General features: G+C 54.3%; 2 protein-coding genes across 5 annotated transcripts; one reads left to right on the top strand and one right to left on the bottom strand.

Annotated features, from left to right (window-relative positions):
* Nucleotides 1–3576: 3576 nt before the first annotated feature.
* TENT5B (terminal nucleotidyltransferase 5B) lies at nt 3577–11406 on the top strand. Its single transcript, XM_032759448.2, has 2 exons — nt 3577–4092; nt 9474–11406. Exons 1-2 carry the CDS (start codon nt 3829–3831, stop codon nt 10485–10487), a joined length of 1278 nt encoding a protein of 425 aa, XP_032615339.1. The 5' UTR covers nt 3577–3828; the 3' UTR covers nt 10488–11406.
* A 2612-nt stretch (nt 11407–14018) lies between these two features.
* On the bottom strand, nt 14019–22906 carry TRNP1 (TMF1 regulated nuclear protein 1). Of its 4 annotated transcripts, none has more exons than XM_032759445.2 (2): nt 21954–22906; nt 14019–16584 (listed from the first exon to the last, which is right to left on the bottom strand). In XM_032759445.2, the coding sequence occupies exon 1, from the start codon at nt 22798–22800 to the stop codon at nt 22114–22116; it is 687 nt and encodes a 228-aa protein (XP_032615336.1). In that variant the 5' UTR covers nt 22801–22906; the 3' UTR covers nt 14019–16584; nt 21954–22113. The 4 variants fall into 4 exon arrangements, with proteins under 4 accessions (XP_032615336.1, XP_032615335.1, XP_032615338.1 ...); XM_032759444.2 differs by having other exon boundaries at nt 14020–16584; nt 21972–22906; XM_032759447.2 differs by lacking the exon at nt 14019–16584 and adding an exon at nt 17900–21405.
* Nucleotides 22907–26335: the final 3429 nt, after the last annotated feature.

The following is a 26335-nucleotide window of genomic DNA, read 5'->3' as shown; positions in this document are numbered from 1 at the left end:
CTCTGGACTCAGCCAAAGGCGATTTCTATCTATTTCTTTTCTTTTCTGAGACAGGGTCTCTTTTTGTCACCCAGGCTGGAGTGCAGTGGTGTAAACATGGCTCACTGCAGCCTTGACCTCCCCACCTCAAGCGATTCTCCCACTTCAGCTTCCCGACTAGCTGGGACCACAGGAACGTGCCACCATGCCAGGCTACTTTCTTTTAATTTTTATAGAGATGAGGTCTCACTATGAAGGCTGGTCTCAAACTCCTGGGCTCAGATGACTTTCCCACCTGAGCCTCCCAAAGTGCTGGGATTACAGGCATGAGCCACCACTTTCGGCTGCTAGAGAGAGTCTCGTCGTCGGTGGTGCAGTGGCAATTTGTCATGAAGAATTCTCCTGCCTCAGCCTCTCCGAGTAGCTGGGACTACAGGCGCCTGCCACCACGCCCGGCTAATTTTTTGTATTTTTTTTTAGTAGAGACGGGGTTTCACCGTGGTCTCGATCTCCTGACCTCATGATCCGCCCGCCTCGGCCTCCCAAAGTGCTGGGATTACAAGCGTGAGCCACCGCGCCCGGCCCCTATCTTTTTTTTTTAATTTATTTTTATTTATTTATTTATTTTGAGATGGAGTCTCGCTCTGTCACCCAGGGTGGAGTGTAGTGGCATGATCTCGGCTTACTGCAACTTCCGCCTCCTGGGTTCAAGCAATTCTCCTGCCTCAGCCTCGCAAGTAGCTGGGACTACAGGCACGCACCACCACACTGGGCTAATTTTTTGTATTTTTAGTAGAGACAGGGTTTCACCATGTTGGTCAGGCTGGTCTTGAACTCCTGACCTCATGATCCGCCCGCTTCAGCCTCCCAAAGTGGTGAGATTACAGGTGTGAACCAACGCACCTGGCCTTTTTAAAATTTTTATATAGAGATGAGGTCTCCCTATGTTTTGATATAGAAATGAGGTCTCCCTGGTCTTACAGGCATGAACCACGGGGCCCCTCCATTTCTTAGCTTTCAAGAAAAGGTAAAACAAAGCAAGCACTTGCCTTGAGGATGATGAAAGCGACTTCCCTAAGGTCAGGTGGTCAAGCAGTAGCACAAGTAGTGGGTCCCCTCCCTGAGGGCCACAGGAAGCCCCTGATCCTAGACAAGATGGAGTGAAGCGAGATGGGCAGCCTCTTGACTGGGCTGGCCTTCAGAAAGAGGAAGTGGCTGCTCTGTTGTGAGAGTCAGGCTCCTGGGTTTTAGTCCCAGGTCTGTCAGAGTCAACCTGATGGCATTGGGATGAAGTTTACTGTCTCTAGGTCATGATTTCTCCTGTAAATTTGGTGTATTACTCCTTCCCAACCTGCCTGACAGGCGAATGGGAGAATATTACGAGAATGAAATTTAATTTAATATATTGTTAGGAGAACTTTTTTTTTTTTGAGACAGAGTATCACTCTTGTTGCCTAGGCTGGAGTGCAATGGCACGGATCTCGGCTCACTGCAACCTCCGCCTCCCAGGTTCAAGCAATTCTCCTGCCTCAGCCTCCCGACTAGCTAGGAATACAGGTGCTACATACAGGTGCCCACCATCACACCCAGCTAATTTTTTGTATTTTTAGTAGAAATGGGGTTTCACCATGTTAGGCAGGCTGGTCTCAAACTCTTGACCTCAGGTGATCTGCCCGCCTCAGCCTCCCAAGTGCTGGGATTACAGGCATGAGCCACCGTGCCTGGCCCGGAGAACAATATTTAAGAAGAAAAAATTGCAGCAACGAATCAGATAGACTCAATTTCAGAATTTTTGCTACAGCACATATGTTTAAAATCAGAAAAAAAAAATTAAAAGTAACAGCTGAGGTTGGGGAAAAATAAAAGTAACAACAGGCAAGGCACAGTAGTTGACACCTGTAATCCCTGCACTTCAGGAGGCTGAGGTTGGCAGATCACTTGAGCCCAGGAGTTCAAGACCAGCCTGGGCAACATGGCCAGACCCTTATCTCTACAAAAAAAAAACAGAGAAATTAATTAGCTGGGTGCTATGGCGTGTGCCTGTAGTCCTAGCTACTCAGGAGGCTGGGATTGGGAGGATTGCTTGAGCCAGGGTGGTTGAGGCTGTGGTGAGCCATGATCATGACAGTCAACTCCAGTCCAGGCAACAGAGTGAGACCCTGTCTCAAAAATAAATAAATAAAAATAAAAAATAAAAGTAACGACAATCATAAGCCTCATCCCCTAGGTCCTGTAAAGTGTAAGAGCAAAACATGTAAACATAAATTTTTTAAAATTATATTTTGTCTAGACCTGCAGAAAAACATGTAAACACATTATTCATTCTGTAGCTCCAGAAAGGTGCTGGGTCTGCATAGGTACAGTGGAAAAAACATGCACCACAGATTCTATAGCCCTGGTTCAGGACCAGGGCCTGACTAGTTTGCTGTGTCACAGCTGGGTAATCACAAAGCCTCCCTGAGCAGATCTCTCCTTCCCTCAATTGGCTATGCTGTACATCGACGCTCATCATGCTGTGGTTTGCAAGGCCAATCAGCAGAGTGTCTTAGAAAGCCTTTACCTTAGGCCCGGACGCAGTGGCTCACGCCTGTAATCCCAGCACTTTGGGAGGTCGAGGTGGGTGGATCACAAGGTCAGGAGTTCGAGACCAGCCTGGCCAATATGGTGAAACCCCCGTGTGTACTAAAAATACAAAAGATTTAGCCGGGCTTGGTGGCGCATGCCTGTAATCCCAGCTAATCGGGAGGCTGAGGCAGGAGAATTGCTTGAACCCGGGAGGCGGAGCTTGCAGTGAGCCGAGATCGCACCACAAGGAGATCCGTCTGAAAAAAAAAAAAAGCCTTTACCTTGGTATGACAAAGTTAGATGGAGTCTCGCTCTGTCGCCCAGGCTGGGGTGCAGTGGCGCAATCTCGGCTCACTGCAAGCTCCACCTCCCGGGTTCACGCCATTCTCCTGCCTCAGCCTCCCGAGTAGCTGGGCCTACAGGCGCCCACCACCACGCCCGGCTAATTTTTTGTATTTTTAGTAGAGACGGGGTTTCACCGTGTTAGCCAGGATGGTCTCGATCTCCTGATCTCGTGATCCTCCAGCCTCGGCCTCCCAAAGTGCTGGGATTACAGGCGTGAACCACCGCGCCGGGCCCAGAGTTTATTATTATACCTTTCCTAGGCTCTGGAAAACTGCCAGAGCATGAGCAGTGCAGTGCAGAGTTGATCACGTGGCGCAATCTCTTTGGGCTTCTGAAAATAGCAGGAGGACAAGGCTAGGTGACTTCTCAATTTCTTCCAGCGCTAAAAAACAAAAAACAGAAACCTGGAATTTCTCAGTGGTCTGACTCTGCTACAAACTCCGCAGGTCACTTCCCTCCCTCCTGACCCTGGAGGGGCGGGGTGGGCGCTGTCCCTTTAAGTCCAGGCCCGGGCCAATCACAGTGAACAGAAGTTCTTTAAGGACCAAAGGAGGGAATTCAGCCTGAGAAGGAGGGCGGGGCAGGGGCGTGCCCTCTAGCCAATCGGAATCTCCCTAGAGAACAGTGACTCACATGCAGAGCTCTGCAGACCACTGTCCGGAGCGTTCAGAGGCGGGGAGGCTCTCGCTGTGTGGCAGCGGCCCGGACCAATGGGCACGTCGCCCGCGGCCTATAAGAGTCCTCTGGGCCTCGGGCTGCAGGCGCTAGGGTCGGTTAGTCGTCGCCGTCCGAGGTGTCCCCTGGCTTTGTCTCGCCGTCGCTGCCGTCCCGTCCCTGCCTCCGTGCCCCCCGCCTTGGCCCCTGCCCAGCCGCTCTCCCTGTCCTCCTCCCCTTAACCACCCCCACGGTTTCTGCCGTCGGGGCCCGGGGGCCGGGCGGATGATGCCGTCGGAGAGCGGAGCTGAGCGCAGGGACCGGGCGGCTGCTCAGGTGGGGACAGCTGCGGCCACGGCGGTGGCCACGGCAGCCCCGGCAGGCGGCGGCCCCGACCCGGAGGCCTTGACCGCCTCCCCCGGACGGCACCTGAGCGGGCTGAGCTGGCCACAGGTGAAGCGACTGGACGCTCTCCTGAGCGAGCCGATTCCCATTCACGGGCGCGGCAACTTCCCCACGCTGAGCGTGCAGCCCCGACAGATCGTGCAGGTGAGAGGACGCCAGGCGGGGGACGTGGGGGAATCCCTTCTGAGGCTCTCGTGGCTGGAAGGCATTTGTAGTCTGTTTGACTTTCTAGACAGCTAGGGAAACTGAGGAACGGGGACATGGCTGTAACAATTGCACAGCATTATGAATGGTAGACCAGACCTCCCCCTGCATCTACTAATCCTTCCCCACTTGGTTTTTCCATCTCGACTCCTGGAGAACCCTGATTCCCCACGGATCACTCACCCAGGGCCTGGCGGGGAGAGGGGAGGAGGATGTCGAGGGCACTGGGGGAAGAATTTGTCTCTGCCTGCAAGGACAAAAGACGCCAGGCGGCCCTGGGTGGGTAAGTGTGCATGCTTGAGTCCAAAATAGCTTTTCCTTCCCTATCTGGGCATCCCTGGACCTCACCCTCCTTTCCTCTCTCTCCGGGTTCTAGGAGCAGCCTCTGCCTTTGTGCTCCTACAGCCCTTTGCTGGAGAAACCCCCCCTTCCCCCTCCACCCCGTGGAAAAGCCATGAAAGCTTGTCAGGGACCCCCCCTCTCTTAGCTGGGGTTGTGGCCCAATATTTATTAAGCCGAAGGTCAGACCTGATACCCCACCCCCAAGGACATTAAGTGACCAATTTAGGTGTTTCTTCTCCTTCCCAAGATTGGAAATGAAGGCCAACACAGGCCTCAGCCCCACGTCCCCTCTCTCCTGAGGAAAGGGAGAAGAGAATTCTGACAGCCCCTCCCTCCTCCAACTCTTCCTTTTATCTGAACCTCAACGACCCCAAGACTGCTTTTTCATCTGTACAGCCCAGACGCTGTCACGTTCTGAAATACCACAGTGCGGTAATTATTGTACCCATTTTATAGCTGGGGCAGTTTGCCACCCAAAACCTAGGGAATCTTGGGTCTTCCCAGGAGCAGATTACAGTAGGTTCAATGTTTTCCCACCCCTTCCCCGGCTCCCAAGGTCAACTTCTAGGTGTTGGGGAGGGTCCTTTGATAAAAGAAACCAAGAAATCCAGCGAGGACTCCTGTGCGTTCCTGCCAGCTGATGGCTTCCTTTGGATGAAGCAGGCCTTTCCCCTGCCTCCTACTACCTTGGCTTCCCACAGAGGGGGAGGGGTGCCTGCTGGGGGATTACCTCCCCCACCCTCCCAAGGAACTAGGAACTGGAGGGGGTGGGGGCAGATTCTCCTTGGCTGACTCACACGCGGCCCAGTGGAGTTCGCCGAGGCTGCTCGCTGTCACCTGGGTGATTAGGAAACCAGTCGAGGCTTTTCTCCCCAGGACAGTCAAGTCATTCCTGGGGCCCCAGCTGCTGCACCTCCAGGATTGTGGCCCCAGGGATGGCGGGGAGGGGAAGGTGGAGCCCAGTGTGGCAGCCCCCTCTGCAAGAACAAGGGGTACCCTGGAGGGAGGGGAAGTCCTTGCCCTGTCAGTATGGCTCAGATTGCCTCTTGGTGTCTGCTCTGTGCCAAGCCCTGTTTAGGAAACCAAGGGCACAGATGTGACTAGGACTCAGCCTCCATCCTTTCAGGTGCTCCTAGCCAGATGGGGGAGACCTCCAGGTCAACAGAAGCTAACTTTACAATGCAATGGTGATGCTGTGTCCTTCTAGACCCGGGTCAGAGATAGCACAAAACAGGGAGCTGTTGGCGACAGTGAGGAAGGGCGGCAGAAACTTCAGAGCTGGGCTGGGAAGTTGGACTTCTGGATTCAGGCCCTGGACTGTTTGTTGTCAATTCTCTTTGCTGGGGTCAGTGTCCCCGTCTGTTCATCTGGGATGGATGGGTTAGGCTGCTGCTCTCCAACACCCTCTCTGGTTCCAGACTCCAAAGGGCACAGGTGCCTTCACCTGGCCTGTACAGCTGCCTCCACAGGAAAGAAAGTTTCTTGGAAGAAATCCACAGCTGGCAGCTTCTAAAGCTGTTGGGATGTGTGCAGGGATGGGGGCAGGGGAGAGGGGGAGGGTGGTGTCGGTTTTTGCCTTGGGGCTTTTCACTGCTGCTGAGTTGTCCTATGGCTCAAAAATTGGAACCTTTCTCCCTCTCTCCCCCCCACAAGGCTTTGCCTGTACTGGCAATCTGAGTGGCTAGAGATTCTGTTCTTGCTTGTACCTGTGCTAAAGGGACCCACCCTACTGTAAGGAGGCTTCCGAGAGCTACAGGCAGGGAGGCCTTTTATTGGTTGTGTAACCTTGGACAAGTCCTTTGCCTTCTCTGGGCCCAGAGGATTGAACTAGACAATCTGATCTCTCCAGCTGCAGCCAGAGGGCCTGCATCAGGCGGCGCAGCATGTGAGTTTTGTAAGCCTGCTGGCTGACGGCGTCTGTCAGCCTCCCTGCAGGTCTCAGCAGCAGCCTGGAGCAGAGTGGTTGTTGGGAGGGCCTTGGCATGGGAGAAAGGAGGGTGCAGCCACTGCCCCCTCCATGGCTGGAAAGTCTGATTCAGGAGGCACCAAGCTGCCCTGCAGTACTTGGGTGTGGTGGTATCTGGTGACCGTCTGCCAAACTGGCTGTAGTCACACCTGGGAAGGAGACAACAGCGACTGGCTGGCTGACACAGCTGGCCCCATGGCCCTGACACAGGGGATTTAACGAGAGTACTCCTACCTACTCACTAGGCCTGATGCCAAGCCCTGGGGTGGGCACCAGCCTGGGAGCAGGAGCTGGCACTGAGGAAGGCTCAGTCAGCCCTAATGGGATCTGAGGAAGGGGCTGGTCTTCTCTGCAGGTTTGGTAGGGTCTTTGGCCCATGCAGGCACAGCTGCCAGCTGACAGGGTGTGGGTTAGAAGTCTCACAGGCTGGACTGCAGCAACTGGCCTTGTCTGGCCAAGGCATCTCTCAACCCCCACCTTCCTGTTCCCCAACTACTCTGGCTCTGGGCTTCAGTAGCTTGAGGGTTGCCTTTGCTTTGAAATTGAGAAAGGGAAGGTGGATTAGAACACTAGTCTCTCCTTCTGAACCCTGGGACTGTAATGTGATAGAAACAGGATAGGCTTTGGAGTCGGCCATACCTGGGTTTGAAGGCATCTCCACGTGATCTTGTGCAAGTGACATCACTCCTGTGAGCTTCAGTTTCCCAGGAGACCTGTCCTGGGCCAGGCACAGTGTCTCACGCCTATAATCCCAGCACTTTGGGAGGCTGAAGCAGGGGAATAGCTTGAGTCTGGGAGTTCGACACCAGCCTGGGCAATCCAGCAGGATTCCATCACTGCAAATAATAAAAAATTGCTGGGTGTGGTGGCACGCACCTGTAGTCCCACCTACTTGGGAGGCTGAGGTTGCAGTGAGCTGAGATCGTGCCACTGCATTCACTGCATTCCACCCTCAGCTACAAAATCAGGACTCTCTCAAAAAAAAAAAAAAAAAAAAAAAAGATGGAAAGGAAGGTAGAGAAGCCTTTGGAAAGGCAGAAAAAAATTCCATATTAAAAAAAAAAAAGACTTGGCCTGGCATAGTGGCTCATGCGTGTAATCCCAGTACTTTGGGAAGCTGCGGCAGGTGGATCACCTGAAGTCAGGAGTTCAAGACCAGCTTGGCCAACATGGTGAAACCCTGTCTCTACTAAAAATACAAAAATTAGCTGAGTGTGGTGATGGGTACCTGTAATCCCAGCTACTCAGGAGGCTGAGGCAGAAGAATCACTTGAACCTGGGAGGCAGAGGTTGCAGTGAGCTGAGACCGCACCGCTGCACTCTAGCCTGGATGACAGACTCCGACTCAAAAAAAAAAAGAGACCTGTCCCCATAGATTCTGGCAACAAGGTCCAGTGCTCGGCACTCATTAGAATGCCTAGCCTCCTTCTGCCACCCTCTGTGTTCCTGATGGCCAGCTGCTTACTCCCCATTCTCCGTGTTCCTTATGGCCAGTTGCTTACCCTCCCGTTGCCATGACAATATCTTCCCCTGGTAAAGGTGCTCCTCCCGGAAGTCTTCCTGGAGGGCGCCGCCCGCCTCGGATTGCCCCACCACAGCTTGCCTTCTCAGCACTTAGGTGCATTCTTTGTAGTAATTCCCTGGGAGGCACGGAGAACAGCCTGGTCTGGAGCTGGGTGCTGACTTGGCAGCAAGGCAGGGTTGCAGAATCACTCAGGACAGGAATGCTGCCTGGTCACTTTCAGGACAACTTCGGGTTACTGAGAAAACTGAATGTCCCCAACCCCCAGCTTCACTCTTCTCCCTACCTGGTACCTCAGCAGAGGGACCACTTATAGGTTTATCTGTCCTATGCCATCAGGCCTGGGGACTGTCTGAAGGCTGAGAGTTTTCACTGAGGCTTAGCTGTTTCACCACTGTAAACCTCAGTTTCCTCATTCGAGAGCAAAAAAAGTATATATTTGCCTCACTGGGTCCTTGTAAGGATGAATTAGGATGAGTGCATTGTAGTCAAAAGGACATATGTGAACTTGAGAATCCAACTAACCTGGGTTCTGGTCTCAGCCTGACCGCTCTGTGACCTTGACTTAACCTCTCTGCACCTGAGGTCCTCCATCTATCAGTCAAAATAATACTCAAATGTAGGATTATGGGGAGGTTTAATGTGGTCATGAATGTGAACTGCTAACCATATTCCCAACACATTTGAGCAGTTAGCGCAGTGCCTGGTACAGAACTGTTTTACTAGCAGTTTGAGAGGCAGAATAGCATGGTTAAGACTTGGACCACCAAGCACGGTGGCTCACGCCTATAATCCCAGCACTTTGGGAGGCGGAGGCGGGTGGATCACAAGGTCAGGAGTTCAAAACCAGCCTGGCCAAGATGGTGAAACCCTGTCTCTACTAAATACAAAAATTAGCCGGGCACAGTGGCAGTCACCTGTAATCCCAACTACTCGGGAGGCTGAGGCAGGAGAATCACTTGAACTCCGGGGATGGAGGTTGCAGTGAGCCAAGATCACGCCACTGCACTCCAACCTGAGTGGCAAAGTGAGACTCCGTCTCAAAAAAAAAAGAAAAAAAAGACTTGGACTCAGAGTTTTATTCCCAGCTCTGCATTCACCAGCTGTTTGCCTTTGGGCTAGTTACTTGGCCCCTCTGTACTTCCATTTTTGCATCTGTAAAGTGTGAATAATAGTATCCACCTCACAGGGTTATTGTGAGGATTAAGTGACCTGCTGTTTAGTAAATTCTATGCAGATGTGTGCTATTATCATTGCTATTCTTCCTGAGTTATTCCTCCAGATGGTCCATTCTCAGATTAGGTTTAAAGAGTTAAATGACTCCCCCCAGGCCCCCCACCCATAGAAAAAAAAAGTTAAATGATTTTCCAAAGGCATAACAGCTGGTTAGGGGCCAGCAGTGGTTGAAGTTACTGTGATAAGTAAACGGAAGTCCTTGGTGGACCCCTGGGGCCCGCTCCTGACACCTCTCCTTCCTGCTCTCCCCTGCAGGTGGTCCGCGGCAGCCTGGAGGAGCAGGGCCTACATGTGCACAGTGTGCGGCTGCATGGTTCAGCTGCCAGCCACGTGCTGCACCCTGAGAGTGGCCTGGGCTACAAGGATCTGGACCTGGTGTTCCGGGTGGACCTGCGCAGTGAGGCATCCTTCCAGCTGACCAAGGCAGTGGTGCTGGCCTGCCTACTAGACTTCCTGCCGGCTGGTGTGAGCCGGGCCAAGATCACGCCACTGACACTCAAGGAGGCATACGTGCAGAAGCTGGTGAAAGTGTGCACTGACTCGGACCGCTGGAGCCTCATCTCACTGTCCAACAAGAGCGGCAAGAACGTGGAGCTCAAGTTTGTGGACTCGGTGAGACGCCAGTTTGAATTCAGCATAGACTCCTTCCAGATCATCCTGGACTCCCTGTTGCTCTTTGGCCAGTGCTCGTCTACTCCCATGTCTGAGGCCTTCCACCCAACGGTCACAGGCGAAAGCCTGTACGGGGACTTCACCGAGGCCCTGGAGCACCTGCGGCACCGTGTCATCGCCACGCGCAGTCCCGAGGAGATCCGAGGTGGTGGCCTCCTCAAGTACTGCCACCTCCTGGTGCGGGGCTTCCGGCCCCGGCCCAGCACCGATGTGCGCGCTCTGCAGCGCTACATGTGCTCTCGCTTCTTCATCGACTTTCCAGACCTGGTGGAGCAGCGGCGCACCCTGGAGCGCTACCTGGAGGCCCACTTCGGTGGGGCGGATGCAGCCCGCCGTTACGCCTGCCTGGTGACACTGCACCGGGTGGTCAACGAGAGCACCGTGTGCCTCATGAACCACGAGCGCCGCCAGACGCTGGACCTCATTGCCGCACTGGCGCTGCAAGCACTGGCTGAGCAGGGCCCAGCTGCCACTGCCGCCCTGGCCTGGCGCCCTCCAGGCACTGACGGGGTTGTGCCAGCCACTGTCAATTACTACGTGACCCCTGTGCAGCCTCTCCTGGCTCGTGCCTATCCCACCTGGCTGCCTTGTAACTGACTCAGACCCTGGCCAGAAGGGAAGGGACTGGGCCTCACGGGGTGGGGTGGGGCCTCCAAGAGTGTGTGGAGGACTTGACCAGAGAGGCAGTACGTGCCAGGAGGCCCAGCACTGCAGGGTTGGGCCTTCGATTGAACAGACCAGACTTCCCCGAGCACGAGGCCCCTGCGGGCTTAATGCCAGCCTGGGGCTCTCAGCAGGAGGACCCTTTGGTTATTGCATCACACTTTTGGACCAGCTTGATGGTGGGGTGCAGGAGCCATTTGTCTTGGGAGTCAATTGCCTTCAGGAGACAAAGCAAGTTTGGGGTGGTAGCCTTAATGCCCAGCACCTTGGATTGATTCCCATGGCCTAACAGGGTCTTTTTGACTAAGACCAGCCTGTGGTGATCCCAGCAGCTTTGGAGGGCCTGCAGCCCACACACTGACTGATACATGGTATGTTACGGGGACTTGTCGCTTTGGATCAGGCTGGGCCATTACAGGGCCTGATGGTCCAACTTGGGTAATCACTGGGAGGAGGGAAACTGAGGCCTGAGGCAGATACCTGGGTTAGGGGAGGGCTGGGTTTAGCCCGGTTCTCTGAACTCCATACCCCAAGCTGTGAAGCCTTCCTCTTGAGGGGTTGAGGTGGGCAGTGTACAGGAGCCAAGCAGCCCAGGGTGGGTCAAAGCCCAGGCCCCTTCCAGGGTGCCACTCCTTTCCCCCTTGTGTTGCAAGGAGCCTTCCTGCCTGGGAGCTTGTTCTTTGGAGGGTGCTGAGCCTGAATTTGCCACAGTCAACGTTCCCACCCCACTGGCTTGGTTACAGGGCTCTCACATGGGGTAGGGGAGCCATACTCCCACCCCCTTGCATATTCCCCTGGGTTTGTTGATACTTTGCACTCTTAACACCTGCCAATAAAGACAGTCTACACTGAACCTTAGTGCCATGCTTTCTCTGGGGAAAGAAGGACCTTCCATAGCTGTGGGGGTTGCAGTTGCCTCCCCCAGTTGGAGTCTGGCTTGTACTGTGGAAGGGAGCATTTGGGGGGGGCGGGGTTTGAAGCCTGGGCTATGGCTGGGGGACTGCCCCTCCTTCTCCCAACCCCAGCCCCAGCCTGACCAGCTGTATATTGAGAGCTGCTGTCTGCATGTGTGACCTCCACCTGCACATTGCCTTAGCAGGTCTAGGGCTCTTGTTAAGGAGTAAATATTTTTATGTTTCCTACCTGGAATCCTCCAAATAGCTCTGGGCCTAGACTCAGACTCTGGTGCTCAGGGGTACTTGTTCCCAGCTCTGTCTACCCCGTCTCTCCAAGGGAGCAGCTAGAGAACAGGCTGGGTGAATCTGGACTGGAGGCCCCTCCAGTAAAGGTGGCTGAGACTGGGGAACTTCTAGGGTCCCCCCTAAGCCTGAGCCCAGGTAGGGCCTCTACTTGGGAGAGGCTCCTTCAGTCCTCCAGCTCCTTCCCTTGCCCCGAGCACTGATGGGTGTGCTCTGGCTTGCTCTAATCAGATCCCCTGGATGGGGAGGGTCTCCCCTTCCCAAACCCATATGGGGCCATGCCAGGCTGTCTAGGAGTGTCAGCCGCAAACTCCTAGCATGCTGCGCCCTCAGGGCATCAGCCAAGTCAGTCATGGGCCTGGACGCTGCCCGCTGTTTGCCCAGCCTCTTTGATCCAGGGATTGCAAAGCCCTTAACATATTCAGCCTCATTAGGGGCCTCTGAAGTGGTGACTTTGATGGTTCCAGCCAGGGTGGAAAAAAAAATGCTGCAGAGGAGGCCCCAGGTCACCAGGGTGAGTCCAGCCACCTCACCTGCTCCGAATCCCTTCTGCTGCTGGGCTGAAAATGGCTGGAAAGTGAGCAGAAAGGCTTTCTTTGCTTGGTGACTAAAACCAGCTCCCAGCTCTATCCCAGCTGTGACCACCCAACTATGGTGATGGGAAGGACTAAGTTTGTCCCACCTCCTGAGTTGGCCGTTTCAGCCTTGGCATGAGAGGCTCACAGTGTAAACACAACAGGCTTACCTTTTTGGGCTGGGGTGTGGAGTTCACCTGGATGTGCTTGTGTTAAGGGCTGAAAAAGCCAGAAACCCGTTTGGTACGTGTGTGTATACACTGCATTAAAGCCACCATGTGCCAGACACCGTTCTGGGTGCTGGGAATACATCAGCAAACAAAACCCCTGTCCTTGTGAAGGCTACATTCTAACAGAGTTGCCGGAAAATAAACTGAACCGTATGGTCTTAGATGATCAGTGATATGTAAAAATACAGCAGGGTAAGGAACTGGAAATGCTGGGTTTTGCAAATTGAAAAATAAGTCAGTAGCCTGGCACAGTGGCTCATGCCTGTAATCCCAGCACTTTGGGAGGCTGAGGTGGGCAGATACCCGAGGTCAGGAGTTTGAGATCAACCTGGCCAACATGGTGAAACCCCATCTCTACTAAAAATACAAAAATTAGCTGGGTATGGTGACGTGTGCCTGTAATTCCAGCTGGTCAGGAGGCTGAGGCAGGAGAATCGCTTGAACCTGGGAGGCGGAGGTTGCAGTGAGCTGAGATCATACCATTGCACTCCAGCCTGGACAACAGAGTGAGACTCCATCTCAAAAAAAAAAAAAAAAAAAAAGAAGTCAGGGTGCAACTCATTGAAAGGTGATATTTGATTGAACAAAGACATAATGGTGGTGGGAGGTGGGCATGAAGATGTTTAGAGAAAGCATTCCGGGCAGAGAGCTTGCCTGTGAATGTGCATGCGCTCTGGCACATGCACCTGAGGGTGTCTGGCTGGCCTCGTCCAGGTGCTGGTACTGTACACACGCACGGACGTGAGGCAGTGGGTGTGTGTGAGACAGGTGTTCACAGTAGCAGCCACCATTCCTGGTGGGCTTCACTCCGGCAGGCACTATGCTAAGGTCTTCCCAATCATGATCTCCCATATCATCCTTGCAACAACTCCACAAGGGGAAAGAAAGCATTCTTTCCATTTGGCAGACACAGAAACTGAGACCAGAGAGGTCAAAGAGGTTTGTCTGGATCCAGAGCCGTTGCCATTAACCTCTGTTCCATCCTGCTCCTGCACTGCGATTTCACATGATTGTGACAGTTGTCTCCTGTATGTATGTGACAGGGCATAATTTGACATTACTGTGACATTTGTCATTTTATATGTGACTATGGCACAGTGTAGCAGTGTGGCAAGATGTACGTTTTCTTTTTATTTTTCTTTTTTTTTTTTGAGATGGAGTCTCGCTCTGTCGCCCAGGCTGGAGTGCAGTGGCGCGATCTCAGCTCACTGCAACCTCTGCCTCCCGGGTTCAAGTGATTCTCCTGCCTCAGCCTCCTGAGTAGCTGGGATTACAGGCGCCAACCACCACACCCAGCTAGTTTTTGTATTTTTAGTAGAGACAGGGTTTCGCCATGTTGGTCAGGCTGGTCTCGAACTCCCGACCTTGTGATCTGCCCACCTCGGCCTCCCAAAGTGCTGGGATTACAGGCGTGAGCCACCGCACCTGGCTAAGATGTACGTTTTCTTGATATACATGTGACACTAATTATGGCTTGTGATGACTGTCCAGGGCTCATGATGGCAGCAGCATGCCTGTGGTTTTGTTTGGGAGTGGTGCAGTGTTTCTGAGTGAGAAAAACACCGTCTCAGTGGCTGACATGGTTCCTCCTGTGGACAGTTCCTGCGGCTACCTAAGACACCAGGACAGGCAGGAATCAGGAAGTGGGACTCAGAGCCAGCAAGGCAAAGGCTGAGAGGGAGAAGCCCTGTCCTCTACTTTCCAACCTCACTGTGCTCTCCAAGCAACAGTCCACCCACCCCTTCAGACCCGAGGGTGGTGGGAGCTCCAGCTGGGGAAGGAGCATTGCTGTGGACTTTGAGGAACAAGGCATAGCCTCAGACAGTTACATGATATGCTGCCCTTCCGCTTTCACTCGCCACACTTCTGCTCTGTGCCCTGGGGCCTGGCATCTGTGGACTGCATCAATGGCTCCCTTGTTCCCCGGCTTCCTGTTGGGTTGCCAATGAGACATCCCAGCGTCTTAAGGAGACTTAAGGGAGGAGTAGAAGATGTTTATTCTCTTTGTTCCCTCTCTACCAGGTTGCCATGGTTGGCCACATCCCTCAACCAAAGGTCACTGCTCTTGTCAGGGGGCCCACTCCACACAGTGACCTCTCCTCACCCTCAGACTCAGGAGTTGCAAAGCCTTCTCACTGTTGCTGGCCCCAGAGAGCTGCACCATCCCATGACATTTTTTTTTGGGTGGGGGGGCGGCACTCACCCAGGCTGGCATGCAGTGACGCGATCTCAGCTCACTGCAACCTCCGCCTCCCAGGTTCAAGCCATTCTCATGCCTCAGCCTTTCAAGGAGCTTGGACTACAGGTGCACACGACGATGCCCGGCTAATTTTTGTATTTTTAATAGGATGGGGTTTCGCCATGTTAGCCACACAGGTCCCAAACTCCTGACCTCAGGTAATCTGCCCGCCTCGGCCTCCCAAAGTACTGGGATTACAAATGTGAGCCACCAAACCCAGCCCCTTGTTAGTTTCTTAAGCCCAGCCCACGCCTTTGGAAATAGTCTTTCTGTTTTATTTCTTGAGATAGGGTCTTGCTCTGTTGCCCAGGCTGGAGCACAGTGGTAGGATCACAGCTCAGTGCAGCCTTGACCTCCTGGGCTCAAGCAATCCTCCCACCTCAGCCTCCTAAGTAGCTGGTACCACAGGCATGCGCCATCCCACCTGGCTAATTTTTTCATTTTTATAGAGCAGGGATCTCCCAGGCTGGTCTTGAACTCCTGAGCTCAAGCAACCCTCCTGCCTCAGCCTCCCAAAGTGCTGGGATTACAGGTGTTAGCCACCATGCCAGGCCAGAATAGCCTATTTTTAAAACTTCCCAGTTTGAGTGTGCTGTCTCCTGCTTAGACAGCGACTGACAAACAGGTCCATATGGTTGCCAGCAGTCACACAGTCACACAACCCCCACAGGCCACTGTGCTGCCATGTTGTCACCAATTCACACAACCCCCCTCGGTGTCACACAGTCTCACATGTGCATTCTCATCCATGAGCTCCCTCATCACATCCTTTAATGAGGAAGACTTCCTGGGGGGGGGGGGGTAAGAGCAGGTGGCTGTGAGTCAGGTCAAGGACAATTGGTCTGCAAATCAAAGTCAACAGGGCCAGACTGCCAAACGAAATTAAATAGAAGCTGCTCCAGGAACTGTCAACTTAAAGAGCCATAATAGACAGAGGAAAGGCAACAAGGACACTTGCAAAGTAAACCTCAGAACCCCATGGATTCGCCTTACATTATGGAAATTTATTCTTCCTGAATGTATAAGGCAGGAGACTAATTCAATATACATTCACTTTACAGAATTCTACAAGTTCTGGGCTATGTGTAAATGTGCCCCCCTTCCCTCCATTATCAGGATGTTTAAATGTGCTTCCTTTTTTTCATTTAAAACTTTGCTTAGATGTTTTACATTGCCACCACCTCTTCCTGAGAAAAAGGTGTGTCTCCCACCCCAACCCCTAGGAGCCAGCAGACTATCTTTCTGAGGGGCCACAGGCACACTCCCACGTAAAGAACAAGGGCAGTGGATGAAGGGAACAGGGATTTTTCAAACTAATGTTTTCCCTCAAACAGGCCTCCCCGCACCGTTAGACTTGAAGCAATGACATCTACTAAAATGGGGACCCCAGCTGGGGGTTAAGAATGTTGTTTAAGAATGATGACGATATCTTTAAAAGAAATTCTTGGCCAGGGATGGGGTAGGGGGAAAGAGAAAAAAATTATTTTGAGTTTCCCACTGGCAATGCTTGCTATGCTTAATCTGATTGCATCTCAGGGACCTGTAGCAACATCTCCAATCGTACAGTGTAAGCCAAAGTCAAATGTGGGGTATATGAAGAAATTCAGAGCGTCAGCCAGTTCCCCAGAACCAGCCCCTTGCCACTGTGAAGTGAAAGGCTCCTGTGAGGAGGGCGCTGGGATTGTGTAAGGTCAATTCTCAACGTCTTCCTGAAGGAAGTGCCCAGGGAGAAAGCCGAATCCAGAGGTCCAGATCCATAGAGTGGAGGCTCTGAGGAGTTGGAAGGAGCTGGAAAGAATAATTCCAAGAGCTTTAATGGCCTCTTTCCCACAGCCACCCAGCCCCACCCAAGTCCTTCAACTTGAAATCTGCCTGAAGGGGGCGGGGGCATTGTGGAGAGAAGATGCAGGAGGCAATAGTATGGAATGGAGCTCCTGGGGAAGCAGAGGTTCCCCTGGGCCTTTGTCCTTGGCTGGGATCCCCTAGCCTGAGCACTTAGAATGGAATGTTCCTGGGATGAAAAGCCTGCCCCTCCTCCACTTCTCCCCTTATGGAGTTCCCCAGGGCCCATTCCAGGGATTCCTGATATGGTGATGCTCTAGAGAAGCAGAGGCCCACACCGCCTGGGGGGTTCTGTCCTGGCGGCCTCTCCAGGGCTGGGCAAATTGGTTCCATCATTTATGGATCTCTACTATGTGCCAGGTACTTAGTATGACTTCTCATTTAATACTCAAGTTTTCTTTTTCTTTTCTTTTCTTTTTTTTGAGATGAAGTTTTGCTCTTATTGCCCAGCCTGGAGTGAAATGGTGCAATCTCGGCTCACTGCAACCTCTGCCTCCCGGGTTCAAGCGATTCTCCTGTCTCAGCTTTCCGAGTAGCTGGGATTACAGGCGCATGCCACCACGCCCGGCTAATTTTTGTATTTTTAGGAGAGATGGGATTTCACCTGTTAGCCAGCCCAGATCTACAGGGAGAGAAGGCAGCCCTCCAAGGCAAGCCCTTGGGAGGCTTGAGCCCTGAGCATCCTTGGCCCACTCTCATCAGAAGCCAGGTTGCTGACTAAGCCTGATTCACCCCCAGGGCCCAGCCAGGTTGGGGTGTGCCCAGGCTCTGGGAGGGGCACCTTCTGCCACCCCTCCAGCATCTCATGTCCCTTCCAATACCCAAGGACCAAGGGTCACTATACACAGCCTTGAATGTGGGAGCCCAGATATCCCCCTAAAGGGACCTCTCTTTAGCCTGATAAATGAATCACCATATAGCCTAATGTTTAAAGGATCCCTCACTTATAGCTCCTATGTCTTTGGGCAAGTCACCCGCCCTCCTTCTCTGTTTCTTCACCTGTGGAAATGGGAATAATTACTTTGGGAGGATCGGAACAGATTAATGGGTGTAAAGTGCTCAGGGGCCTGGCATAGAAGAGGTGGTTAAGATAATATTCCAGAACCAAGGCCGGGTGCGGTGGCTCACGCTTGTAATCCCGGCACTTTGGGAGGCCGAGGCGGGCGGACCACGAGGTCAGGAGATCGAGACCACGGTGAAACCCCGTCTCTACTAAAAATACAAAAAATTAGCCGGGCGTGGTGGCAGGAGCCTGTAGTCCCAGCTACTCAGAGAGGCTGAGGCAGGAGAATGGCGTGAACCCGGGAGGCGGAGCTTGCAGTGAGCCGAGATTGCGCCACTGCACTCCAGCCTGGGCGACAGAGCGAGACTCCGTCTCAAAAAAAAAAAATATTCCAGAACCAAAGGTTCCCTTCCCCCATCGCCCCTGGCCAGGGTGCAGTCAAGGACCAATGGGGGAAGAAGTAGGTTGGGGATTTCCAAGCTTTCCCAAATACCTCCTCCTGCACTACTCATGACAGCAGGCCTCTCCTTCAGCTCTGAGAAGCCTAAGCACCCGAATTGTTCTTGAAGAACCCACCAACAGGGGAGCGGCTGCAGGCTTGGACCACCTCGGCCACATTCTGTGCCTCCAGCCTCATCTCTAAGAGGCAACCCTGGCCACTACTGGCCATGGGACCCTGGATTCTGATCATTTAATGTAACAAATCTGTGAATACAAAATGACTCTGGTCTTTCATCCTGATAGTGACCCCAACAAGGGCTACCTGTCTTTCCTGGAAGTCTTTCCTAATAGGTCTCCCTGGGATTCCAGGTTCAGCCCAGCCAAAGGAGCTTCCTTTGCTCCCCTTTCAAAGAGGGTTCCCGCCCCTAGGGAGCCGCTGATGGGCACAGCTCTGGCCTCTAGTCCCACTCCACCCAGGAAGCTATCCCCAGAACTACACTCCCGCTCTAGGGCTGCGCCGACCGTGACTACCCTGCTCGTTCTCCCAGACCCCTGCAGCTCAAGGTCTAGGAAGCCCGGGGACTACCAGGGAAAGGGATGATTGGAGGCAGGAACAATGAAGGACTGAACCTCCTCCAGGCCACGCCCCCTTCGTCTCGAGAAAGCAGCCCCACACTGCCCTCTGGTGGCACCGCCTACGTGGTTATCCAGTTGAGGGGCAGGTCCCAGATTAGAACGTTGAACTGGTCTCCCAGCCCCAAGCACCAGCCTGAAGAAAGGCTCCTGTTCCCTTCATTTCCCTTTGCTGAGATATAAATTCATTGGTGGCCGTCAGTGTCCTCAATGCACAGGTCCCCCAAGATCACTGTACTCAGTCCTGTCCCCAGAGCTGGGGGCCATCAAGAAAGTGTTCTGAAAGTCATGTGGGGAAAAGGGGTGGGTCAGCCTTCTGTCCGAGGCTAGAGCTGGCCTCCAACAAACTGTTCAGCCCCCAAGGGGTCCCCTGGGATGGTGACAGCCAGGAAAGGCTGCCTGGGAAAGAGCCAGGAGACATAAGCCCTTAAAAGTAGAGACCCTCCTCTGATTTGGCTCTGCTTTCTGAGCCCCTATCAATATTTGCTGATTAAGAAGAAAATGGAGCCAGATGGGTGAGCTTTTTTTTTTTTTGAGACAGAGTCTTGCTCTCTTGCCCAGGCTGGAGCGCGGTGGCATGATCTCGGCTCACTGCAACCTCCACCTCCCAGGTTCAAGCAATTCTCCTGTCTCAGCCACCCGAGTAGCTAGGATTACAGGCACCTGCCACCACACTCGGCTAATTTTTGTTATTTTTGGTAGAGATGGGGTTTCACTATGTCGGCCAGCCTGGTCTTGAACTCTTGACCTCAAGTGATCGGCCCTCGTGGGCCTTCCAAAGTGCTGGGATTACAGGCATGAGCCACCGCACCCAGCCTGAATAAAGCCAGACGGGTGAGCGTCTAGAGGGGGCCCTGGATGGTCAGGCAGGTGTGGGAAGGTGCCTTTTGTTGGTTGGCTATGTGGTAATGGACATAGCACTAACTAGGAGCTGGGGTTCAAGTCTGCATGTGTGTGCCCTGGCCAGGAAGCTTGATGAGGAGCAGTGGGACATCTGGAAGTGGAGGGAGGGGGCAGAGCTGCCTGTGACACCAGGACCAATCTCCATTTACTACCCTCTCCTTCACACACACACACTAGCCAGTGTCATCTCTAATTCTCTACTCACCCACCCCACCCCCAAATCAGGACAAGCTGATTACAAATAAATCCTGGAGAAAGCCAAAACTGTGATGGCACCAAGCACTTTACACCATTAGCTAAAAGCTTCTCCGGACCAAGTGCCCCCTCCCATGCAACCCAGAAAACAAACGGTCCTGGCTGCAACCCACCACCAAGGCCTGAGCTGAGCTCCTTCCAAGATGTCCTGTCCTCTCTAAGCCTCTAGACCCCAAATGACCCAAGTGGCTTTGGAAGGTGTTCCCTGTCTGGAAAGACCAGAGGATGGCATTGCCCCCTTCATTACTTCCCTGGGGTTCCCCACCTTTGTCAGAGGCTCTGAGACCCCCTCCTGAGCCTCCCTTCCCCAGCTAAGAAAGGGCTCAGGAAAGCCTTGCTGTTAGCCGAGAAATCAGCCAAAAAGTTTGGTATCCAGGGAGAAGGGCTGATGAGGGAGGGTCCCATAAGGGCCCCAAGCCTCAGCCTGTCAGAGCAGTCCACCTGACCCTCCCAGATTCCTGTGGAAGGAAGCATCCTCCCCACTTCACCCCATTCCCAAGCCCTGAATCAAGGAGGGACTGAGGAAAGAGGCCCAGAGACGGGGCAGAGTTGTTCTAAGTCACAGAGCAGACAGGATCCAGAGGACAACTCTCCCTAGCCCCTGCCCAGGGTACTGTGGGAGGTGCACACACAGGCCAGGGACCTTGGTTCTTCCCTCACTGGCATATGACCTTGAGCAATCCCTTCTCCACTCTGCAAAAGTAGGACTTTAAATTAGCTCATGGCTCTATCAGCAAAAGCAGTGCCTGTTTCCAGGTGTGAGTTAAAATAATACATTATCAGCCGGGTGCAGTGGCTCACACCTGTAATCCCAACACTTTGGGAGGCCGAAGGGGGCAGATCACCAGAGGTCAGAAGTTCGAGAACAGCCTGACCAACATGGAGAAACCCCGTCTCTACTAAAAATACAAAATGAGATGGGCGTAGTGGCGCATGCCTGTAATCCCAGCTACTTGGGAGGCTGAGGCAGGAGAATCGCTCGAATCCGGGAGGCAGAGGTTGCGGTGAGCCAAGATCGCACCATTGCACTCCAGGCTAGACAACAAGAGCGAAACTCTGTCTCAAAACAAACAAACAACAACAAAAAAATAAATTATCTTTCCATGATTTAGTGAGGAAGAAGAAGGACCTCTGCCCTGGGTTAACAACACCACAGCCCCTCTGGGAGGTTAAGAGATCCACTTCGCAGACTGATAAGTGAGAGTGACATTAACTCAGCTGGTGAGCAGCAATGCGGTAGCCAGGTCATTCACAGACGGGACAGAGGAATGGCAGGCTGAAGGGCATCTGGACAGGAAGAGAAGCATATCTAACCTCACATCTGGCTCTTTAAGTCCCCCCTTTCTGGAAGCTGATGCCATACCTGCCCCCTTGGGGCCTGTTAAAGGGTATCACCTGGTTCCACCCTGGCCGAACCATCTTAGTGACAGGTCGGGAGTTAAGCCTCTAGGTTCTGCTATGTAAGGATCCCTGGGTGAGCAGATGCCAGACATCCTGTCCTGGTTATGAGTCAGGCCGTAATTTTAGCGAACCTGCATGACGGCATAAGAAAAGCTGTCTCCTAGAAGAAGAAGGGCCTAAGTATGAAGAGAACAAACCCTAAACCGCTCTGGGATTCCGTCTCCCCAGAGGTGAAACAGGCCTAGAGGGGGAATTCAGTGGTACAGCCCTGTGCCAGCCCCCACCCCATCCTGGGGCCTCATTATTCTGACTTCCCGAAGGCACGGAGCTGGGCGGCGCCAGGAAGCAGCATCCTCAAGGGCAAGACTGCTCACAGCTTCGAGGGGCCGGGGAAAGGCCACGCAAGTGGGGGTGAGGATGGGGGGTGCTGCATCCGTGCGGCAGGTTCCAAATGGTAAAAGTTTGCCGCCAACCCGTTCCTGGGATCTGAGCCCCCTCAAGAGTACAACTCTTACAATGGAGACTTGGTGCTACCACCTCTCACTACCCAGATGGTCGGGGAGAGGCGGGAACAGAAAGTGGCAGCTTTACTAGGGACCCAGCAGACGGCAGAAGCTCCAGGGAAAGGAGTTCCCGGGCCCTGGACCAGCCCCCCACACGCCCTAACCCTCGAACGCACCAGCCGCTAAGACCGCACCTCAGCCTCCTCTACTGGGCCCCTGGCCCCCCACTGTCTCTTCCTGCGGATCCGTAGTCCATCTAGCCGGCGTCCGCGATCAGTCGGTCGGTCGGCACCTCGACGAAGCTTCTCGGGGTGGCCAGGGGTCCGGGCGTGGAGGTCAGCGCTGCGGGGAGGCGGGGCCGCGGGGCGGGCTGCGGCGGAAGGGTGAGTCGGGCTCGGGGCCGTGGCCGCGCCGCAGTCGCCCAGCGCCCCAGGGCACGCAGCCGCCCAGGCCCAGCGCCGAGGCCAGCAGCGCGGGGGGGCGGCCGCGGCGGCCGCGGCGCGGGCCCTTCTTGAGGCGCGACCCGTGAGCCGCCAGGTAGAGCTCGGCCTGCGCCACACCGCCGCTCAGGCGGCTCAGGCTCTCCGCGCGGTGCGCCAGGCGCAGCTCCGCCGCCAAGAAAACGCGGTGCAGCTGCAGCACGCGGCTCTCCAGCTCCGACACCAGGCGCCGGCGGCCCTCCACCTCCAGCAGCCGCCGCCGTGCTTCGGCCAGCTCCAGCGCGCGGCCCCCCGTCCCCGCCGCCGCCGCGCCAGAGCCCCCTCCGGGGCCGGCGAGCCCCGCGACCCCGCTAGCGCCCTGGCGCCAGCGCTGCAGCTCCTGGCCCTCGGCCGCGTCTGCCGAAGCCCCGGCTGCGTCAGGCAGCGGCGGGGACTGACCCCGGGTCGGGGTAGGGGTCAAGGTCGGAGTTGGGGGCGGGGGCTGAGAGGACGGCATGAGATCCCGGGGCGGCGGCGGCGACCCTGGTTCTGCCGTCCCCTCCTGGGCCCCCGGGCCGCAGGCGCTGATGCGGCAGCCCGGCATCCCCCGCCCCCCGGCGGTCTGCGGCTGTAGGTGCGCAGGGAGGATAAGCACCGCACACCTGAAGAGCCAGACACGGCCACAGCCCCCAACCCAGAGCCGCGCCCGCTGTCCGTGCATCTTATAGAACACGGGGCGGAGCGACGGGCGGCACAGCCAATCAGAGACGGGCACGCACTGAATCCGTCCCCCGCGCTGCACATCCAGGGCATTCCCCAAACCCTTCAGGTCCTGCCCTTCGCCTGATTCTGCCCCGCTAGGACATCCGGTCCCCTTTCGCCTCTCCCCAAATTTTGGGTGCAAAAGGAGCCTCATCTTCCCTGGTTTGGCCGCTCAGAGTCATAAGCTCTGGTAGCTGGTGTTTAGAAAATCATGGAATCCGGTCTCCATCCGGGGGAGTGTCTTGCCTAAGGCCTATGTGCGATGAGAGCCTGGGCTAGAACGCAGGAGGCTTGACCCCTTGTGCAGTGCTCCTCCCACACCTCATGCTGCCCTTGGCCGAATCAATTCTGCCCGGTCTCTCCTGGGCCACAGGGCTCTCCAGGACCCCCTTTCCCACCTCACTAGGGCAGTGGAAGGGTTAACGCAGAGGGGCGACTGCCGTCCGGGTGGGACGGGGATCTGGCTGGGCTGCTTCCACGATAGGTAGAGCCCTTTATTCGCAGAACAAATACCTCAGCGCTGCCGCTGAGCCTGCAAACCTTGGTGGCATCACAGAGGAGCCCCGGACCCCACGGTGTGCAAAGTTCTTTCCCTGCCCCGCTCGTGTTTACTCCTCCCAGCGGGTGTTCCTACACCTTTTAAAGAGGGGGAAACTAACTGGCCGGGCACGGTGGCTCACGCCTGTAATCCCAGCACTTTGGGAGGCCGAGGCGGGCGGATCACCTGAGGCCGGGAGTTCAAGACCAGCCTGACCCACATGGTGAAACCCCATCTCTACTAAAAATACAAAAAAATTAGCCAGTCGTCTGATGGGCGCCTGTAATCCCAACTACTCGGTAGGCTGAGACAGGAGAATCACTTGAACCTGGGAGGTGGAGGCTGCAGTGAGCCAAGATCGCGCCATTGCACTCCAGCCTGGGCGACAGAGCAAGACTCCGTCTCAAAAAAAAAAAAAGCCGGGGGTGGGGTGGGTGCGGGGGCGGGGAACTGACTGGCGGGGCGCGGTGGCTCACGCCTGTAATACCGGGACTTTGCGAGACCAAGGTGGGTGGATGACCTAAAGTCAGGAGTTCTAGACCAGCCAGGCCAACATGGTGAAACCCCTGTCTCTACTGAAAATACAAAAAAATTAGCCAGATGTGGTGCGCACCCCTGTAGTTCCAGCTACTCAGCAGGCTGAGGGAGGAGAATCGCTTGAATTCGGGAGGCAGAGGTTGCAGTGAGCAGAGATTGTGCCACTGTACTCCAGCCTGGGCGACAGAGCAAGACTCAGTCTCAAAAAATAAATAAAAATAAAAAATAAAGAAGGGGAAACTGAGACCCTGAAGGGCAGTAGTGCTTTGCCCAATGTCTTATTGCTGACTGGTGGCTGAATCCAGATTTTTGAATCTGGACAGAAATGCACGAGCTCAGCCATTCATGCCCTCTGGGGGCTCAGATACCTAGGTCTAGTCCTCTTGGTGGAGGGACGTTCCTTATGTGGGACTTTATCTGACGCTTCTCATCTGGCCCTGACAAAATGATAGAATGGAACCCTGCCCACTTTTCCCCCAACAGAAATGACCCTGCCATACCAAACACTGGCCCAGACACCATGGGCCTGCCTCAGTTTCCATCTACTTGAAGGTGGCATCAGAGATGGGAGGTCTCTGTGGTGGGTGGGGGCAAGGGCCAGGGGTCCAGAAACCAGCTCTGAACCCGATTGGGAAGGACCGCAGCAGACCCTGGGCTCAGGAGGACCTGCGGAAGCTGTGGCCAGTGTGACTGCTGCAGCCTGAAGGGGAGGAAGATGGCATGCTGGCATGATGTGCGGGATGATGACAGAGCCTCATCCTCCCCCCACGAACACACGTTCTCTAAGTGCTTTCAGGTGTCTTAGACTGAGTGACACTGAGTGATGGGGTCTCGTGGGCGAGACAGTTGGGCTCCAAAGAGGCAGCTCAGAAGCGGCTGGGAGAGGAAGGCGGGTGGGTGAGAGGCGCCAGGCTCAGTGAAAGAGGAAGGGTGGAGGGGTTGGGGGAGGGGTTGGGGGAGGGAGGGGGTCAGAAGCACGGTGCCCAGTGACCAGGGGTGGTGGAGACTCAGTGAGGGGAAGGGGAGGGCTTGGAAGGATGACTCAGTCAGAGGGGAAGAAGAGCTGTTCAGTGATTGTGCTGGGGCTCAGTAGGGGGAAGGGGCTGAGTGTGTGCAAAGTTGCTGGCGGAGGCTCGCCATGGGGGAAGGGAGGTTCAGTGAGGGGCATGGGAACTCAGAGAGTTGGAGGGGCTCAGTGAAGATGAGGGAGGCTCAGGAGCTACCAGGTTGCCCCCAGCAAGGAGGCTTGCCCTGCTGAATGATGGTGTCTCTTTGAACAGTCTCTTTCGTATCATGAAATCGTAGGTCTTTCTCAGGGCAGAAGCCCCTCGTTGCCATGGTGGTGGGGAGATGGACAGGTGTTTTGCCTTCATGAGGCAGATCACTGCTCCTAACTCCTGAAGGACTGATTCAGGGGAAGAAGACTAGGACTTATCCCCACCCCCCACCACTGGCCAGATCCAGAGAACCAGTCAGACCTGGGTTCAAAACCAACACACACTGCCCATCTGGGTGACCTTGGGCAAGTAATTTTATCTGAGTGGGAGAAGATGCACAGTATATATTTATTGGAGGAATGAATGTTCTCTGTCTCGTGATATCATCCCTAAGAAAGGGAGACTGATAGCCTTCTCTTCCTGATGAGAAACCAAAGTCCAGAGAAGTGAAGAAGCTTGCCTGAGTTCACACAGCAGGTACATGGCCAAGCAAGAATTCAAACACAGATATGACCCACTCCATGGTCACTCCTTGCCTCCCTGTTCTCTGACAATGCTCCATGTTGCTATCCTCTGTGGTATTTCCCATGAGTCATATATATGTATTTGTTTATTGTTTAATTATTAATAGTATCTCCCCCTTGACTGGTTTTGCTTATCACTAGAATCCCCTGAAGTCAAGCAGAGTGCCTGGCCCCATAAGGCACTCAATAAACATTTGTCTGAATTGAAACATTTAGGCCGTGCACGGTGGCTCACGCCTGTAATCCCAGCACTTTGGGAGGCCGAGGCAGATGGATCACCTGAGATCAGGAGTTCAAGACCAGCCTGGCCAACGTGGTGAAACCCCATCTCTACTAAAAATACAAAAAATTAGCTGGGTGTGGTGGGGCACACCTGTAGTCCCGGCTTCTCAGGAGGCTGAGGCAGGAGAATCACTTGAACCCGGGAGGTGGAGGTTATAGTGAGCTGAGATCATGGCACTGCACTCCAGCCTGGTGACAGAGTGAGACTCCGTCCCAGTAAATAAATAAATAAATAAATAAATAAATAAATAAATAAATAAATAAATAAATAAAAATACA

This window comes from Hylobates moloch, unplaced genomic scaffold (genome assembly GCF_009828535.3).
Source record: "Hylobates moloch isolate HMO894 unplaced genomic scaffold, HMol_V3 SCAFFOLD_9, whole genome shotgun sequence".
NCBI lineage: Eukaryota > Metazoa > Chordata > Mammalia > Primates > Hylobatidae > Hylobates > Hylobates moloch.
The sequence above is the reverse complement of the archived record's forward strand: the minus strand, read 5'-3'. Positions and strand labels throughout refer to the sequence as shown.

What these genes read in the sequence shown, in the direction of transcription:
- TENT5B (XM_032759448.2), top strand. Translation starts at nt 3,829, where the DNA reads ATGATGCCGTCGGAGAGCGGAGCTGAGCGCAGGGACCGGGCGGCTGCT. An exon ending in AGCCCCGACAGATCGTGCAG is followed by an intron (nt 4,093 to 9,473) that starts GTGAGAGGACGC and finishes TCTCCCCTGCAG; the next exon opens with GTGGTCCGCGGCAGCCTGGA.
- TRNP1 (XM_032759445.2), bottom strand. Translation starts at nt 22,800, where the DNA reads ATGCCGGGCTGCCGCATCAGCGCCTGCGGCCCGGGGGCCCAGGAGGGG.